The sequence below is a fragment of the Trachemys scripta genome, chromosome 11 (genome assembly GCF_013100865.1).
Source record: "Trachemys scripta elegans isolate TJP31775 chromosome 11, CAS_Tse_1.0, whole genome shotgun sequence".
Lineage (NCBI taxonomy): Eukaryota > Metazoa > Chordata > Testudines > Emydidae > Trachemys > Trachemys scripta.
Genome location: NC_048308.1, coordinates 1,413,510 through 1,430,481, shown reverse-complemented (window position 1 = coordinate 1,430,481; position 16,972 = coordinate 1,413,510). Strand labels below are relative to the sequence as shown.

The 16,972-nt window shown below is 55.3% G+C and overlaps 1 protein-coding gene across 2 annotated transcripts; it reads right to left on the bottom strand.

Moving 5' to 3' along the window:
• Positions 1–7,302: 7,302 nt before the first annotated feature.
• Positions 7,303–16,681, bottom strand: GPBAR1 (G protein-coupled bile acid receptor 1). 2 transcript variants are annotated; one of them, XM_034786265.1, is made up of 4 exons: positions 16,146–16,681; positions 10,790–10,935; positions 9,872–10,016; positions 7,303–8,748 (listed from the first exon to the last, which is right to left on the bottom strand). In XM_034786265.1, the coding sequence occupies exon 4, from the start codon at positions 8,618–8,620 to the stop codon at positions 7,601–7,603; it is 1,020 nt and encodes a 339-aa protein (XP_034642156.1). In that variant the 5' UTR covers positions 8,621–8,748; positions 9,872–10,016; positions 10,790–10,935; positions 16,146–16,681; the 3' UTR covers positions 7,303–7,600. The 2 variants fall into 2 exon arrangements, with proteins under 2 accessions (XP_034642156.1, XP_034642155.1); XM_034786264.1 differs by lacking the exons at positions 9,872–10,016; positions 10,790–10,935.
• Between the last annotated feature and the right edge of the window lie 291 nt (positions 16,682–16,972).

Genomic DNA, 16,972 nt, shown 5'->3' with positions numbered 1-16,972 from the left:
CCTGGCAGCTAGGTTTTTTTCCGGTTGCTCCCTGTGGGGGATCATTTCCAGCCAATCTCAAAGGGACGAGTGCATCAGAAAAGCCGGCTAGGGACAATCCCACCTCTTCTCTCCCCGGGCTGGAGACCCTCATCTGCAAGCAAGAGAGAGATCCATGCACTTAGAGACATGGTGGAAGGCACGTTGCTTGAGTCACTTAAAACCAGACTGGAGAACTCATTTCAGGATCACTCCTGTCCCAGCTCCTGCACAGGGGAGAGCTACGACCTGGTAAGTCATCTCCATCTATGTCTGTGCCTCTCCGGGGAAGACTAGAAATCCTGCCTTTTAGGAGATGGAAGAGGTTCTTGTCATGAGGTGAATGGTGCCGCCAGCCAGAAACATTAGAAAATCACGAGACAGGCCCAAAAAATCACCGGCTTGTCTTAAAAATCCTGAGATTTGAAGAGCTACACTTTGCGTTGCTTTCTTTGCCTTCTGACTTTTGAGCCCGTAGCTCACACACTCAGGTTTTTCTCTGCAGCCATGAGAGCTAGACATTTATTTTTTTACAGACAGCTGAGATTCTCCCCTATTCACGTGACTCCAGATGCTGGGGCTTTAAGTAAAACATCCAGCACCATACGATTCCTGCTAAAATCACCAAAGTTGGAAACGTGACATGTGATTGTCCAAGATTGCACTCTGGGTTTGGGCCTGTGTGACACTGGCTAATTCATTGCGGGAAAAGCGTCTGTTTCACCTGGGTGTTAGTCTGGCTAAGACGGGTATTGGATTTATAACAGTGTGTTTAGACGTTATGAAATGCTTATGAGCTGCTGCCTACATTAATCTTACTTGTAATAGCTTTATCACGTGCTATAAAGTAACATTTACATCTTTGCTTTCTAACTGTAAAAAAAAATTTGCCGTGACTCTGTCAGGAGGAACCATCTCCCGCCCAACAAGAAGGGCTCTCAGAACTCAATGGGCCATTGTGAAACATCACAATACAATGACTGTGTCAATCGCCCCTTCACACCCATGAAGAGGCTACATGGAAAAGGGCTTGTCCCATCAGCTTGAATTCTGGAAGAAGGAACTAAAAATAGGTTTCATCTGTTTGGTCTCTCACTGGACTGGAGCTACGAAAGAGAAGCAGAGATCCCCAGGGTCTACCGGGGTTAGCCCTAAAAGGCATTCAGAGCTGACAATTACAACAACTCTGTCACCTTTTAAAACCATGGACTGTAACTCATTTGTGTATCTATGCTTACCTACTTTAACCTTGGAATTCATTTCTTTTCGTAGTTAATAAATCCTTCGTTAGCTTGCTATAGGATTGGCGACAAGTGCTGTCTTTGGTGTGAGATCTAAGGTGCAAATTGACCTGGGGTAAGTGACTGGTCTCTTGGGACTGGGCGTAACCTGAATATTTTGTGATCTTTGGTGTATAGCAACCAGCTATCACAATCCAGCTTGCCTGGGTGGCGAGATAGAGTGGAGTGCCCAGCGTGGCTGTCTGTGACTCCATGGTGAGATGGGCATAGTGCTTGAGCAGTTCACACTTGTGACTGGGTTGGTGAAATCTAATGCTAGAACATATCACCAGGTTGGGGTCACTGCCCTGCTTCTTGCCGGTCTGTCTGGAAGTTGGCACTCACAGCCGTGAGCTGCTCCAGTTCCCTTCCGCCAGGGCCGGCTCCAGGGTTTTGGCCGCCCCAAGCAGCCAAAAAATAAAATAAAATAAAAAGCCGCGATCGCTATCTGCGGCGGCAATTCGGTGGGAGGTCCTTCGCTCCGAGCGGGATTGAGGGACCGTCCGCCGAATTGCCGCCGAATAGCTGGACGTGCCGCCCCTCTCCGGAGCGGCTGCCCCAAGCACCTGCTTGCCAGGCTGGTGCCTGGAGCCGGCCCTGTCTTCCGCCCAGCGGAACACAAGCGCTTGGCCTCGTCAGCAACGCCTTGGGAATGAAAACTAACACAGGTCAACCCAGCTTCCGGAAACAGTCTTAGTCTCCAGTTCGTTCTTCTCTTCCCAAAAGCAGTCACGAGTCCCCGGCCTTCCAGGCCCACCCATTCCTCTCCATCCAAACTGAGGTTACCAGTCCCTCCTCCAGATCTGTCTCTCCATTCCCCTGCGCCTTCCCTAGTCTTTTAGTTCTCTCTTTCTCAGGTGCTTTCAAATTACCCGCTCCCTCCCTGGGATCTACCTTTTCATTACCTCTCCTCTCTCGCAGCCCTTCCCTGGCCCCTCTCCCTCCCTCTCCGTACCTGGGGAGCCCCATCTGGACTGCTCCTGCAGCCTTCTTATAGGGTTCAGATGCTCCACTACCAAACGGCAATAAGCCCCCGCCCACGGTACCCCAGGCTCCCAGGCGGAGTTCATAGGGCCGTCATGGGGCCAGTGAGGGCTTGATTCCTTGTGGAGGGCCACCGGCCCCATGACAGTGATTCTTCAGGGAGATTCCGCTCCCCACCCCAGGAGTTCAGCAGAGGCCAGACTAGATGTCTCCAGGCACTGCCCTCTCCTCCTCACGCCCTTGCTGATTCCCATGCTGCTGAGATTCTCCCGGAGCACCCCCAGCAGGGAAGCAGAAGTGAGGTGCGGCTGCAGATCCTCTTTCTGGTTGCAAGATGAGACTCCAGGGATGGCCTGAGCTTCCCAGGTCAACTCAGGCCATCAGCTCAGGCAATGAAATCGGGGGGCCTCTTTTCACTTCCCCTGTGAATGGGCGCAAGAACCCTGCCCTGCGTCTCTCTCTCTGCTGCCTTTCACCGTGAGAGATCTCCAAGCACTTCCCTAGCTAGACACGCAGGGATTGCGTTATCACTGGAATTGGTACCGGGGTAATTACCCACTGGAACAACTCACCTGGAGCTTTCATCGCTGGAATTCATGACTGGATGCTCTAGCCCAAACAGAAGTGACGGGGATGATGAAGGAATCACGGGCCTGGTCAGACTAGATTATCGGAAAGGTCCCTTCTGGCCTTCAACCCTATGAATTTTTACCTGGAGCATCTCCCATCCAAGTGCCAGCCACTCGAGGCGCCTTAGCTTGGGAGCTCACAGGTAGGGGGCCTCACTGCAGGTATATGACCATGGGCATCCTTCAAACCACATTAACACCTTCACCTGCCCAACACAGTCACCCAGAGAGCAGATCGTTTGGGCTACAGCATGGGGACTGGGTCTAAGCCTGAGAGAAGGGGAAGATGTCCTGCCTATATTAACTCTGTGGCAGCCAAATGACAAGACAAGGTCTCTGCTGCCCCATGCACCCATTGCTGGTGGGCGATAGCTAGGTAGCAACACAAATGCAAAGCAGTTGAGTGGTTGTTTGGCTCCTGGACTTTGGTTCCAAGGTTTGGCTGTGTTCGGATCCCGTTTGATTTGCCCTGGTTCTGTACTGTGGGCTCCTGGCACAAAGCAGGCCAGGCCGGAGGGAACAGCCAGTGTCCAAATGTAACCAAGGGCAAACGGTGAAGGTGTCTGGCCGAATTCTGCTCTCGTTGTCAATGCGGGAGATCCAGTGTAATGCCATTGAAACCGCGGTCCACCTTCCCCATAGTTCCCCCTCCCTGAGCCAGAGATGCCCCGTGACAATTGCTCCTATTCCTTATAGGTCTGGGACAGTCACCCGGGGGGGGTCTAGTGTCTTGCCCATCTCCAGCAACACTGGTTGCTCCCCTCTGAGGGCAGTCTCCTTCACGCCCACACCGGTGCCCTCACTAGCAGCACATTGTCCCGCCAGCCAGCTGGTACATGCTGGGAAGATGCCCAGTTCTGCCAGACAGTGAGAGACGCTGAGGCTGGTCAGAATCGTAAGGGGATGAAGGAGACCTCTGACCTCATCTGCTACAGCCGCACTCCTGGGCAGTGCTAAGGGCAGGGCGTCGGCCCGGTATCTATTTTGGTTCGGTTCAGGCCCAGGTTCAGTTGCATTCAGGGTGTTTGGGTCCGGGTCTGGTTCAAGCCACCAAAAGACAATAACGGTTCGGTTACCGGCTCAGCTCAAATCTCAATATTAGTGGGCGCAAACTCCAAAAAGAGAGTCGAAACGGAAAACGGAAACTCTTCTGATTGTTTGACCAGTCATTTATTTGTTAACTTTCATTTCACAGGAGTTTTCCTAGTGTTTTTTGGGCTGTCGAACAAACAGTCGTTTTTTTATGAACACTTTGCGCGAACTCAAGAACCATCTTCTGATACCTGCGCGGGCGTATTGGACCCGAGCGGTGAAAAGAGACATTGGAACTTGGGGCCTGGGGCAGTTGGCGTGAGGAGCTGCCCCAGGGGGTGGGGATGGGTAGAAGGAGACCTGCTGGAGGAGGAGAAGGATTAGCGAACCATTACCTTTCCCCCTGGGTTTGAAGAGTTATTGCTAAGGGACAATCCCACCTCTTCTCTCCCTGGGCTGGAGTCTCAGAAAGTGGTCGGCTAGCTCTGGGCCTCCCGCTGCCTCCCTCTCCCTCCCTGCTCTTGGGGGCTGGCCTCCTTCTAGTCTCAGCCCATCCACATCGGCCTGGGCCAGGCCTTTCTGGCCACAATCACATGCCTCTTGCCTTGGCTTGGCTACTAACAAACGTACGATCCTAGCAGCTTTTTTAAAAGTGAGCTCAAAAAATGCTGGCCCTTTCTGTTAGCCACCTTTCCGGGGGGTTTGGCAGGCAGGAGAAAATTCTGGGTCTGGTTCAGGTAGAAATACTGGTTCAAACTGGTTCTCCTGCTCTGGTTCGTCTCCCTGCTAACAGAGAAGGAAGGGAAGCCACGAGACCAGCAGCAGAGGTGGCGGGCTGCGGGCGAGCCAGGAAAGGCGCACCCAGGGCTATGCAAACCCCGAGAGGGCGCATGCAAACAGGTGGAGGGACAGACCCAACTGGGCTGGGGCGGGGAGGATGATGGTGTTTGTTATTACGACTTCAAGCCAGAGGGTGCGGCAGCAGCACCCCCAGTCCCGTTGCTGCTGTGAAGGGCCAGCAGGCCCTGCGTGTCTCTCCAATGGCGCCAGCTCCCTATGCAAATCCCGGGGCTCGCCCATTTGCTTAGCAAAGAGGTGGGTGATATGGAAAACAGGACACGGCTCTGAGATGGCATAGATAGGGGAAGGGACAACGCAGGCACCAGGGCCAGGGGTGTGAGATATGAGCCCCAGGACTGACTGGGGGGCCCCAGAGAAGATTCAGGGCACCAGGAGTTGGAAGGAAGCCCTGTGGGGGGAAGGGGACCCCACAATCAGGGCAGCAGGACTCCAGAGGGGAACGGGACGCATCCAAATGGACACCCACATCCAGAGCTAATGGGGGGAGAATAGGGGTGCTGCAGGCTGGCACGTGGACTCAGGTGGGGGGCATGCAGGCAACAGAACCCCCAGGAAATGTATAGACAAAGGAGCGCCCCCTTTCCATCTCTCGCACACACACAGAAGGGGGCAGCCTGCCTCAGACAGTCCTCGCCCTGGCCAGCTTTGGGGGGCTCCTGGGGATCCCCCTCCCACCACTGCCTCTTGTGCACCGTGCTGGTTTATAATGACGCACTGGGACTCGGCGATCGAACCAGTGGCTGCAGGTCCCCAGAGACCTGACGGGGACAGAGCCGTCGGGGGCCCGTCTCGCTCCGCTCCGGCATCTGGCTGTTCTCCAGCCCACGCCGGCCTGGCCTGGGTGGTGGGGGCACCCTGGGGCGGCCACAGCTCAGCTGGGAGGGACATCAGCAGAGTGGGGTGGGGGCCCGGAGTAGAATATCTGGGGGGGCTGGGGATCAGGATTTGGGGGTGCTGGTGGAGCCGTTTGGAGAGACCTGGCCCTGGATGTCCTTGTTCTGTTCCCTTCCCTCAACACTAACCTCACTCACAGCCACTGGACATAAAAAACGGGCTGGTCTCTCCGTGGCGTGTCCCAGCCCCCTCAGGGTCCTTCCCCCACCCCCAGCTCCTGGGCAGGGCTGGATCCGGGTCCGGAGAGTGATGGGACAAGGCTCGATCCCAACACTGCCATCCCCAGAAATCGCCCGCTAAACAAGGAGGGAGCCCAGAAACGGGGCCCTGGAGCCGGCTGGTGGGGCAGGCCCAGCCGGGATGGAAGTTCCCCACGAGGCCTGGAAACAGCGTCATGGAAAAAAATAAACAGTGGCAAAGCAGAAGAGCTGCGCTGTGGGATAAACAGTGGGTGGGAACATGCTGCAGCGACCGAGGAAGTGGTAACCGGACTATCCACTCCAGGAGAGCCGGGATCCCGGGCTCAGCCGACTCCCTCCCCCGTTCAGCAGGGCTCCCCCCGCTGCCAACCAGTGACGCACAAGCAGGACGAGGAACAGGGCCCAGCAGCAAACGCATTAGCCCGCAGCGGGAGGCATTGGGCTGAGTCCAGGATCTGGGTTGGGGGGGTTAGTGTGCCCAGAACTGACCACTCCAGGTGCCGGGACCCCGCCACACGGGATCCTCCTTCCCTGCTCCATGGCCTGACGCTTGTGCCTCTCAGCGGGAGAGGTGGTCTGAGGTGGACCATGCATGAAGCCAGGCTGAAGGGCACCTAGGCCCGAGACGGCCCTGGGCACCAGCGTACAGGGGGCGAAGGTGCCTGAATCCCATAGGCTCCTCTCCCCACCAAGGAAGGTCTCCAGCCAGTCATTTTCTGTCTCCGCCAACGCTGCTCACTGGGGGCTGCGGTTTTTACCCACATAGAAACGGAGTTTCTGGTTTCCTGCTTTGCGGGCAGACACAGCAGCAGCTCGGCTTAGCGGGAACAGGAAGGAAAAGCGGCTGCTAACGGAGCTCTGCCTTGCAGCGATATAAGCCCTGGAAGTTCCTGTCTCTGGCCCCACGGGGGTGCCGGGCCCTAGTCCGATTTGGGACCCAAGCAGCGGTAACCCCACTGTTTAGGGGGTGCTCTCGTCTAATCGCACTTGGAGGGAGGGAGTCTCTTCAAGTTGCACCAGCGAGGGTACTGGGGCCCCAGGAATTCCCAGCCCCATTGGCAGCAAGAATAGAGGGCCTCAGACGTCGCCCTGTAGTCTGCACCCACGGGGCGCAGCGACGTCACACATTCACCTCGGGGTTAACCTCAGCAAAGGATCTGAGAATGCTGGCGGCCCTGACCCTGAGAGGTCAGGGCACCCTTTAGACCCTGGCAGGATCGGGTCCCACACCAGCCCAGAAACTCAGGTCTTACCCCCGGGGGACAAATATAATTGATGAGCATCGTCGTGGGATGGAAGCACACCAGATGGAAGCCACCCCAGCCAATCCGGTTGCAGGAGGGTGGATCGTGTAGTGAGGAACCGGCCACTCAGAAGCCGAGATCGTTCACGGAATCTCTTTGAAAAACGAACGTACCGAAATCTGATTGGACGGAGCATGAGACCCACGCTTGCTCTTTAGACCAACCAAAGTGCAGAAAACAGCAATGACCAGCCCAGCCTCTGTGTGTGGGCGGGGGAGGATGAGGTTACCTACCCGCCTCAGTCATTAAAATATAACGGCCCAGTAAATCACTGGATCCCTCCGGAAGGTCCACGTTGACCCCCCAGCGGCTGCATCTCCAGTGAATCCCAGCCTTGTCTTGTTGTGGCAAGAGGCCACGGTCGCAGGTTTGGCGTCTCCATCACAGGGGCCAGGACATCAGCTGGGAGCTGAAGCCAGCCCTTCTGCCGGAGGACAAGGGGCCCTGCTCTGTGACGTCCCATCCTGGTGGCGTCCGGCCTCCCCTCGCTCGCAGCACCGCGCCCTGCAGCCAGCGTAGCCCTTGGCCGCCATGTCCCTCCAGAACTGGGTGTACTGGCGGTTGCTAAGCCCCAGGATGATGGGTACCACGGCGGCGCTGCCACTGCCCACGCAGGTGAGGATGAGGAGGGTGTTTTTGTCAATGGAGATGTGGTTCTGGATGGCCAGCACCGAGACGTGCAGGCCGGCCACGTAGGGCACCCAGCACACCAGGAAGATCAGGAAGAGGCTGGCGATGCACTTGGCGTGCCTCAGCTCCAGCTGCTGCTCCAGCTCCGAGGGGCCCTGGCCTTGGTGCACGGAGCGCAGCACCTTCTTGATCTCCTGCAGCTGGTGCCTGGCCACCCGCAGCATCTGGGTGGACATGAAGGCCAAGGCCAGGATGGAGGGGATGAGGAAGCCGTAGATCTCCAGGTAGAGGTAGGCAGGGGGGAAGATCTGTTTGTAGGAGCAGTTGGAGTTGGGTCCCCACTGGTTCCACCCCAGCACCGGCAGGCAGGCAAAGAGCAAAGGCAGCGCCCAGGTCAGCAGCAGGCAGAGGGGCACCCAGCGGTGCACCCAGAAGTGGTGGTAGTGCAGCGGGTAGCGGATGCACAGGTACTTCTCGTAGTGCACTGCCAGCAGGTTGGCCAGGAAGGCGAGGAAGAAGTAGTTGGGGGTCACGTGAACGAAGAAGCAGCTGTGGTAGCCCCGGCTAATCTCAAACTGCATCCTGGGGATGAAGGGCAGGGCCACCCCGGCCAGGAGATCAGCAAATAGGAGGCTGAGAAAGAACCAGCTGGCGGCTCTGGGCAGCTTCCGGTTGCAGAGGATCCCGAGGATGATGAAGAGGTTGGCCAGGATGATGACGAGCGAGAGTGGGCCTGAGAGCCAGATGATGCACCTCCGGATGCTCTCTGCATCCCCGGAAGCATTCATCCTTCCGCTCAGTGCCGGTGGCAGGTCGGAACGGGGTCAGCCTGTACCGCGTGACAACAGCCGGGCGACGCTGCAGACGGGGGCACGGGGCTCATCCTCCGCTCTCCCCCAGGACAGGCCGGAGCCTCCTGCCGGGAAAGAGACCACATTGCAGCGTTATTCTCTGCCCAGACCGCTGGGACGGTGACGTGCCCTAGAGAGCCTAACCGGCTCATGAATAAGCAACAACATTTCCTGTCTAAGCAACACCAGCCTGCACAGATGGTGTAAGATCTCCGCAGCCTTCCTGTCGTTTGGATCCTCCCCCCACCCCGGGGATGTCTAGAAAGTATTGGTCCTGCCATGCGGGCAGGGGACTGGACTCGATGACCTCTCGAGGTCCCTTCCAGTCCTAGAATCTATGAATCTATGAATCTATGTACAAACAGGAGACCACCACCTCCCTGCCGCCAAGGAACTTACAAAGGTCAGGTCTGATCAGTGTTTGGCCAGGGCCCCCAAGGACAACCCACGACGCTGGGTGGGGGGGAGAGGAGTTGGAGGGGGCTCAGCAGGGGGCATTCGCTCTTCAGAGTCAGTGCTGAGCCCAACATCACAGGACGGGGCTGGGGACGCTGTGCTGGAGGCCGACCCAACAGGGGGCGCTTGCTGGAGGGAGCCATGTGGCCGACCCAATAGGGGGCGCTGTGCTGCAGGGAGCGGCGTGGTCGACCCAATAGGGGGGCGCTTGCTGCAGGGAGCGGCGTGGTCGACCCAATAGGGGGCGCTTGCTGGAGGGAGCGGCGTGGCTGACCCAATAGGGAGCGCTTGCTAGAGCGAGCGGCGTGGCTGACCCAATAGGGGGCGCTGTGCTGCAGGGAGCGGCGTGGTCGACCCAATAGGGGGCGCTGTGCTGGAGGAAGCGGCGTGGTCGACCCAATGGGGGGTGCTTGCTGGAGGGAGCGCCAACCTTTTTTTAAACTCAGGCATAAAACCAAGTTACTCATATGCCCACTCATGGCTGTGAAAGATCCCATGACACTCTGAGCAAGAGTCTAAGCTACTGCACACGGTGCCCCCTTCAACCAGAAGACAAAGCAGCAAAATGTACAAAAAAGGCCTTTAAAACCCCCAGATTTAAATGAATTGTTGATCTAAAAAGCCACGTACGTGAGAACATGAATAAGTAGTTGTCCATAGCTATAAATAGCTAGAGATGTAATTCTTGATATTGCTTTGGTTTATTTAAAGAGCAACGTCTACAAAAATCACCTGTCCACAAGCCGGGCAGTTCCGACACAGGAAACAAAACCGAACAGCTCAGACTATCATCGCAAGAGATCGGCTCCACTTCACTCACAGCTCCATGACCAGGGGCCAAGAGAGATTGGATTGAATTCCTGCCCATGTTCAGCGACTGGTAAATAAATAAATTGATCATTGTGAACGTCCAACTGTCCAGAACCACAACGTCAAACCGGCACGAGAAAGGCCTCTTTGTTCTAAACCTCCATTTGAATTGTATGTCTCAACCGCAGATCATTCACTCTGGGCAGTAGCACTGAAAAATCTCGATTGCCACCTAACCAACCAGCCTGGTTAGATTGTGAAAGTCTCTCTGCTGTGTTATGAAAATCAACACGTTAAAAAGTGCTTGAGATTAGGAATCAGGTACTTTACTCAGAGATTGGCTGGCTAATACAGCCACCCGAGCTCCTGTTCTTGTCAACAATCTCCCCTTCTGTATGCGTTGTCTGCTAGTGCCAGAGGTGCTGGAACATCTTTAGTAGTGGGGGTGCTGAAAGCCAACCCCCTTCCCCTATCCCCTCCCCACACCCCCGAGGCTGGGAGCAGGGCTGTGTCTCCGGGATGGGAGGACCCAGACAGGGGTAAGGGGGGTGAGGCCACAGCTGGGGCTGGGAGTGGAGCCCTGGGAATAGGGCCCTCACCGAGCAGGGAGCCAGGCACAGGGCCCCAGGAGCAGAGGTCTGGGAGTGGAGGTCTAGAAGCGGAGTTGGGGCAGGCGCTAGGCCTCGGGCCCCAGGTGAGGTTGGGGAGCGGAGCATGGGTGGAGGACAGGGAGCAGGGCATAGGCACTGGAAACACCCCCAGGTTTTATGCACAGAACCAGCAGCTGGGAAGCGGGGCACGGGGCCACTGCAGCACCCCCCGCACCCCTACTTCCCGTACCTATGGCAAGTGCTTTGTTACAATTCAGTCCTCTTCAGACCTATTGCTCCTTGGGCCTCGTAGTAGCTGAACTTCAGGTTGGTCGAAGCGATGAGAAGATTAGTGTGTTGACGTTCCCTGTCGCTGCCCACACTGGGACAGAACGTCTGGGTGGAGGAGGAGACAATCGGTAGGTCACCTTGGACTAGTCTGGCTTGCCATGCCTCAGTTTCCCCATCTGTAATAATCTGGGCAAGAGGCTTTGAGATGCGGGGGTGACAGGTGTTATCTACATGCAATGTAGGGTCATTACAACCACACTGTGCTCGGCCTGTCACCATCTCTGCCTTTCTGTGAGACCCCTTTGCAATCACGCCGGCCAGGCAGAGCCCCCGTGCAGCTCTATGGGGCGTCACGCCGACTCAGCTCAGCTTCGAAAGGAACTGTGGAGATGTCACTGTCGCGCCGGCTGAAGGGCCCATGGTGGGGCCCTGCGTGCAGCAGGACAGGGGTTAACAGCCCAACAGGATTCTCCACCTCCAGGAACCCAACATTTTCTCTGCAGTGGAAGCCCCTGGAAGTCCAACTGACCCACCTGCCTCTAGTCTCCCAAGGCCAAGGACATTTCACCTGCAGCTCTCAGCATACTCAACAGCCGTCGGCCCGTCAGAAATTCCTCCTGCTCTTGGCTTCGGGCTGGGTGGCAAGGAACTCCCGGCCCATGGGAACTTGGCGAAGCCCAGCTGGGGGGACCGACGGGCACTTATTCCCTTTGGGGGCAGGGGGCTGGGCCCAGCCTCTGAAGCATCCTGGGAGTTTCCGAATGTTTGAAAGCGAATGTAGGGCTGCCGGAAGGGGTCCCCGGTTATCTCCAGAGCAGGGACAGCGCGAGCAATGGCAGGGCGAGCAATGACCCTCCCACACCTAACGCACCCCTAGGCGCAGCTTCTTCAGCGCGCGCCTCCCCGCCTATCGCTGACCTTCGTGTTTTCCGTAAAAAATAAAATGAAAAGAACTATAAATGCAACCTCCCCGGGAAAGCACGAGACCCTCCGCTGTGCCCAGCGCTCCCAGCCCGAGCCGGGGTGCAGCCAACGCACCCCTGGCGAGGTGCAAGGAGGGGCCTGTACCCCTCCCCACGGCGAGTGGTCCCCGAGTGTCTTCCGTCCCTCCCGCAGCCCGGTGTGCAGCAGCCGTGCTCTGTCAGTGCAAATGAAGGGGGCACCAGCCACGCCCCAACCCCTCCCTGCCCGGCACGGGGTGGGGGCGGCTGAGATTAGGAAGGGGCTGGGACACTCAGAACATTCAGCACCTCTAGGCGGGCTGATTCGGACGCTCACCCTGCTCCAGCCCCACACGCTGGCCGGCCACCAACCCGCGCCAGGAGCCCGGCCACCCGCTGGGGAGCTGTATTAACTTTGAACCCACTTTTTACTTTTAGGTGCCCCTAGAACACCGGCGCCCCTAGGCACGTGCCTACTGTGCATCAGTGGAAATCCGGCCCTGTCCTCCCCCAGGAGATCCACCGGCGCGCAGGGACTCCTGGTTGAGACTGCCAGGATGGGAGCCAATCCATGCCCCAGGCAATGCCCCTTCCCGCGCCTGCCCTGCTGGGAAAGGTAGGGGGACCGCCTGGGGACCAGCGCAGTTAAACTGACTGGACACCCCAGCCGGAGGACAGAGACGCTTCGAGCACCCAGCAACGAGGCCTCCAAGCCCGAGTTCCATTCACAGCCCATTGAGTTAACCCCCCGGCAGCTGGGCACCTGCCACCCGGCTCATTTCCGAAGAGCCAGAGACTCATAAAACGCTTTCCACCGGGGGAAACACGCTTTGCCTTCGGTGCAAGAGCTGCAGGCAATAACACCCACAGGGATGCGCCTTTAATGGACCCATAAAGAGCCCTGGGGAAGGAGCGGGCTTGGAGGGAGTCGGCAGATTGCCCACGCCGGGAGCCAATTACATCCTTACAACTAGATAATAACCGGCAGGAGCCTTTGATCAAGCCAGACCCCCCCAGCTCCGAGCAGGACGCAGCGGAACAAGCTGCTCGGCTTTTATTTCATTAAAATGTTGTTTGCTGGTTTGAAGTGGATTCGGCTCAGGGGAAACACGTGGCCAGCAGGGCAATGGCTTTGAACCGGGACTCATGAGATCTTGCTTCCCTGCTTGGCTCCGCCACAGCTTCCCCGGGGAACCTTGGCCTAGTCACTTGATGGCTCCGTGCCTCAGTTTCCCCACCCGTGAAGCAGAGGGAGTTCTACTCCTCCCTTGAGCTGTCTTGTCCCATTAGAATGTGACAGCACCTAGAAGAATGGGGTCCTGTCTCAGTTAGGTCTCTCGGTACTTCAAGGGACAGCGGCAGGGAGCGCATCCCACAAGCCACGGAGTGGGAGGAACGTTCAGCTCCAGTGGCCCACTCCGTCCCCAGCCTCTTGGCTGACCCCCTCCAGGAGCCAGCGGAGAGGGCACTGGATGGGAGAGCTGAGTTTTATTCCAAGTTCTGCCAGTGACCCTGCCCAAATCATTGTGCCTCAGTTTCCCCACCTGCAAAATGGGGTTAATTCCAGCAGCCCACTTTGGTGGAAAGTGCTTTAAAATCAAATGGGTGCTAGATAAGGGCGGCGTGTGAAAAGGCGCTGATGGGTTTTATTACATGGACAAATTGGTCACTACAAATGGGGCTGAGACCTGCTAACTCATTTCATATGATCCAGGCAGGAGGGAGTCACCCCAGGGTTCCCATTTAAACCAGCGATGATGACAGGGTCAGAGCGTCTTTCTTCTTGTAGCATGCAACTCCTAACTCAGGGCCTGCTTCCAACCTGTGCTCTCCAGGTGAAATGTTTGCATGTCCCCTATGAGCTTGGCCCACAGAAAGCTGAGCGCAGGATTGGGACCTTCCAGGTGGCAGGATCTTGGCTAAGAGGCAGTGACCGGGAAAAGTCTCCTCTCTTCCAAAAAGAAATATTTCTGATGGTGTGGGAGCTGCTTCTTCTAGGGCAGTGGTTTTCAAGCTGTGGTCCAGGGGTCCCTGGGGGGCGGCAGACTACATCTTAGATTTCCAAAGGGGTCTGGGATCTCCAGTTAAAAATTTTAAGGTTGAAAACCAGTGTTCTAGGGCCCCTTTCTACCAATCACCAGAAAATTCTCATAGTCCTTTTTACACCCACGAACCCTCCAACTGGGAACTTGAGGGACAGTAATTTTAGTTGCACAGAGCCTCACGGTGGGAAGTGGAGGTGAGGCCCAGAGTATAATAAAACCCACATTTTATTGTCTCTGAAAACATCCACTCAATGTGCAGCGGCAGTCAAACAAGCGAACAGAATGCTGGGAATAATTAAGAAAGGGACAGATAATAGGACAGAAAATATCATGTTGCCTCTACATAAATCCATGGTACACCCACATCTTGAATACTGCATGTAGATGTGGTCACCCCATCTCAAAAGAGATATATTGGAATTGGAAAAGGTTCAGAAAAAGGCAACAAAAATGATTAGGGGTATGGAATGGCTTCCATATGAGGAGAGATTAATAAGACTGGGACTTCTCAGCTTAGAAAAGAGATGGCTAAGGGGAGATATGATTGAGGTGTATAAAACCTTATCTACTTTCTCCACACCAGTCATGGAAGTGTTGTTTACTACTTCTCATAACACAAGAACTAGGGGTCACCAAATGAAATTAATAGGCAGCAAGTTTAAAACAAATAAAAGGAAGTATTTCTTCCCACAACACACAGTCAACCTGTGGAACTCCTTGCCAGAGGATGTTGTGAAGGCCAAGACCATAACAGGGTTCAAAAAAGAACTAGATAAATTCATGGAGGACAGGTCCATCAATGGCTATTAGCCAGGAGGGGCAGGGATGGTGTCCCTAGCCTCTATTTGCCAGAAGCTGGGAATGAGCGACAGGGGATGGATCACTTGATGATTCCCTGTTCTGTTCATTCTCTCTGGGGCACCTGGCATTGGCCACTGTCAGAAGACAGGATACTGGACTAGATGGACCTTTGGTCTGACCCAGTAGGGCCATTTTTATGTTCTTATATACCATCAGTCATCCAACATCCTTCACAGGCTTTATTGGTATGTCGGTTCCTTCACCTAGCAGCGAAATCTAGGCACCTCTGGGGTGGAACGCAGCAGCTATTTCACAGCACACAGGAACGCTGTGAAACAGTTCAGGGCAGGAAGTGATAAAGCATTCTGTATCTAAATTCAACAGGAAAAGGGGGAGAGGCAGCAAGTGAATTCCCCCCTGGTGGGAATGTGGCCAGAACAATGGGAGAACTCTTCTGAAAAGTGCCAGCCCAATCTTTAATAAGCACAGCTGCGTAGGAGAGTGGGTTTTTCACCTCACTATTCAAATCAGCAGTCCTGGGATTAGTTGAAACCATCTTAAACAGGCTGAAATTGATGCTCTCCAGAGGAGTAAAAGTTTTAATGTTGTCGGTTTTAAATCTAGTTCATTCCGCTAGAAAGGTCGTTAGCTGAGCCCACTCCTGAAGTATCTGAGCCCCTCACACCCTTTCCTGCAGCGGCTCTCAACCTTTCTAGATGACTGTCCCCCTTTCAGGAGGCTGATTTGTCTTGCGTACCCCAAGTTTCACCTCACTTAAGAACTACTTGCTTGCAAGATCAGGCATAAAAATACCGAAGTGTCACGGCACGCTGGTACTGAGAGATGGCTGACTTGCTCATTTTTACCATATAATTATCAAATAAATCAATCAGAATATAAATATTGGACTTGCATGTCAACGTATGGTATAGAGAGCCGTATAAACAAGCGTCTGTAGGAAATTTTCGTTTGTACTGACTTGGCTAGTGCTTTTTATGTTGCCTGTTGTAAAACTAGGCAAATAACTAGACGAGCTGACGTACCCCCGGAAGCCCTCCGCGTACCCCCATGGTGCACATACCCCTGGTTTAGAACCACTGCTTTCATGAACGTACCCTCCCAACAGCCATAGGAAACAGAAGGGCCATTTTCCCCATTCTGCGGCTGAGGTGTAGAAACACTGAGAGACTGGCCCAAGACAACCCAGGAAGGCTGTAGCGGAGCAGGAAAGTGACCGAGGGCTTGAGTCCCAGTCTCCCACCCAAGAAATACAAACGTGGATCCTTCTAATGAGAAACCTTCACCACTGAGACTTGAAACTGAAAATGAATTATCTAGTGAGTTACAGAGCGATCTCTTGCTGCGTCTGGGCACAGCGGGGCCCTGATCTCAGATACAAATCATCTCCTCTCGCCATAAACAGCCAACCCCACGTCAATCGCTCCGAATAAAGTGCCTTTCCTTAGGGGCTAAAGCTGGTCTATTCCCCCCATATCACTCTAGCTAGAAATAAAACACGCAAACTCACACATGGCAGCGCTCTCTGCAGACTGGCGACCGGATCCCCGGATTCGCAAGGGGAGTAACTGCTCCTCTGCCAATGTAATCACCTCCTTTGGCATTCGGCAGGTTGTGCCCTTTCCCTCCTGCAGCCCAGGCTCTGGGGAAAGGGCAGCCCGGCTGGCCACAGCATGAGTGCAGAGAAGGCACTGGGGTGTGATGGGAACAGACAGTCTTCAGCCACTCCCCTACTGGGGAAGGGCCAGGGGAACCAATAGGTTTTTCCCATCTTCAGCTGGGCTGGTTCATCTTCTCCCAGGCTGAGAAGCCTCCCCCCTCCAAATCGCTGGCAGCAGGCCTGGGAGAAAAGCGGGGGGGCAATTCCACTAGTAAATGCACACACAGGGAAGCATTGAGAAGGTCTCTGCTGAGCTCTGGCTTTCCCCAGGACTCTCCTTCCTTGGGGAGTCTGGTGTCTTAACGGGTGAGACCTGCCAGCAGGGCATCCCGCTGGACTGTAAGGTGGATAGAAAGCTGGCTAGATCATCAGGCTCAACAGGTAACAATCAATGGCTCCATGTCTATTTGGCAGCCGATATCAAGTGGAGTGCCCCAAGGGTCGGTCCTGGGGCCAGTTTTGTTCAATATCTTCATTAATGATCTGGAGGATGGTGTGAATTGCACTCTCAGCAAGTGCGCAGATGACACTAAACTGGGAGGCGTGGTAGATACACTGGAGGGTAGGGATAGGATACAGAGGAACCTAGACAAATTGGAGGTTTGGGCCAAAAGAAATCTGATGAGGTTCAACAAGGACAAGTGCAGAGTCCTGCACTTAGGACGGAAGAATCCCAT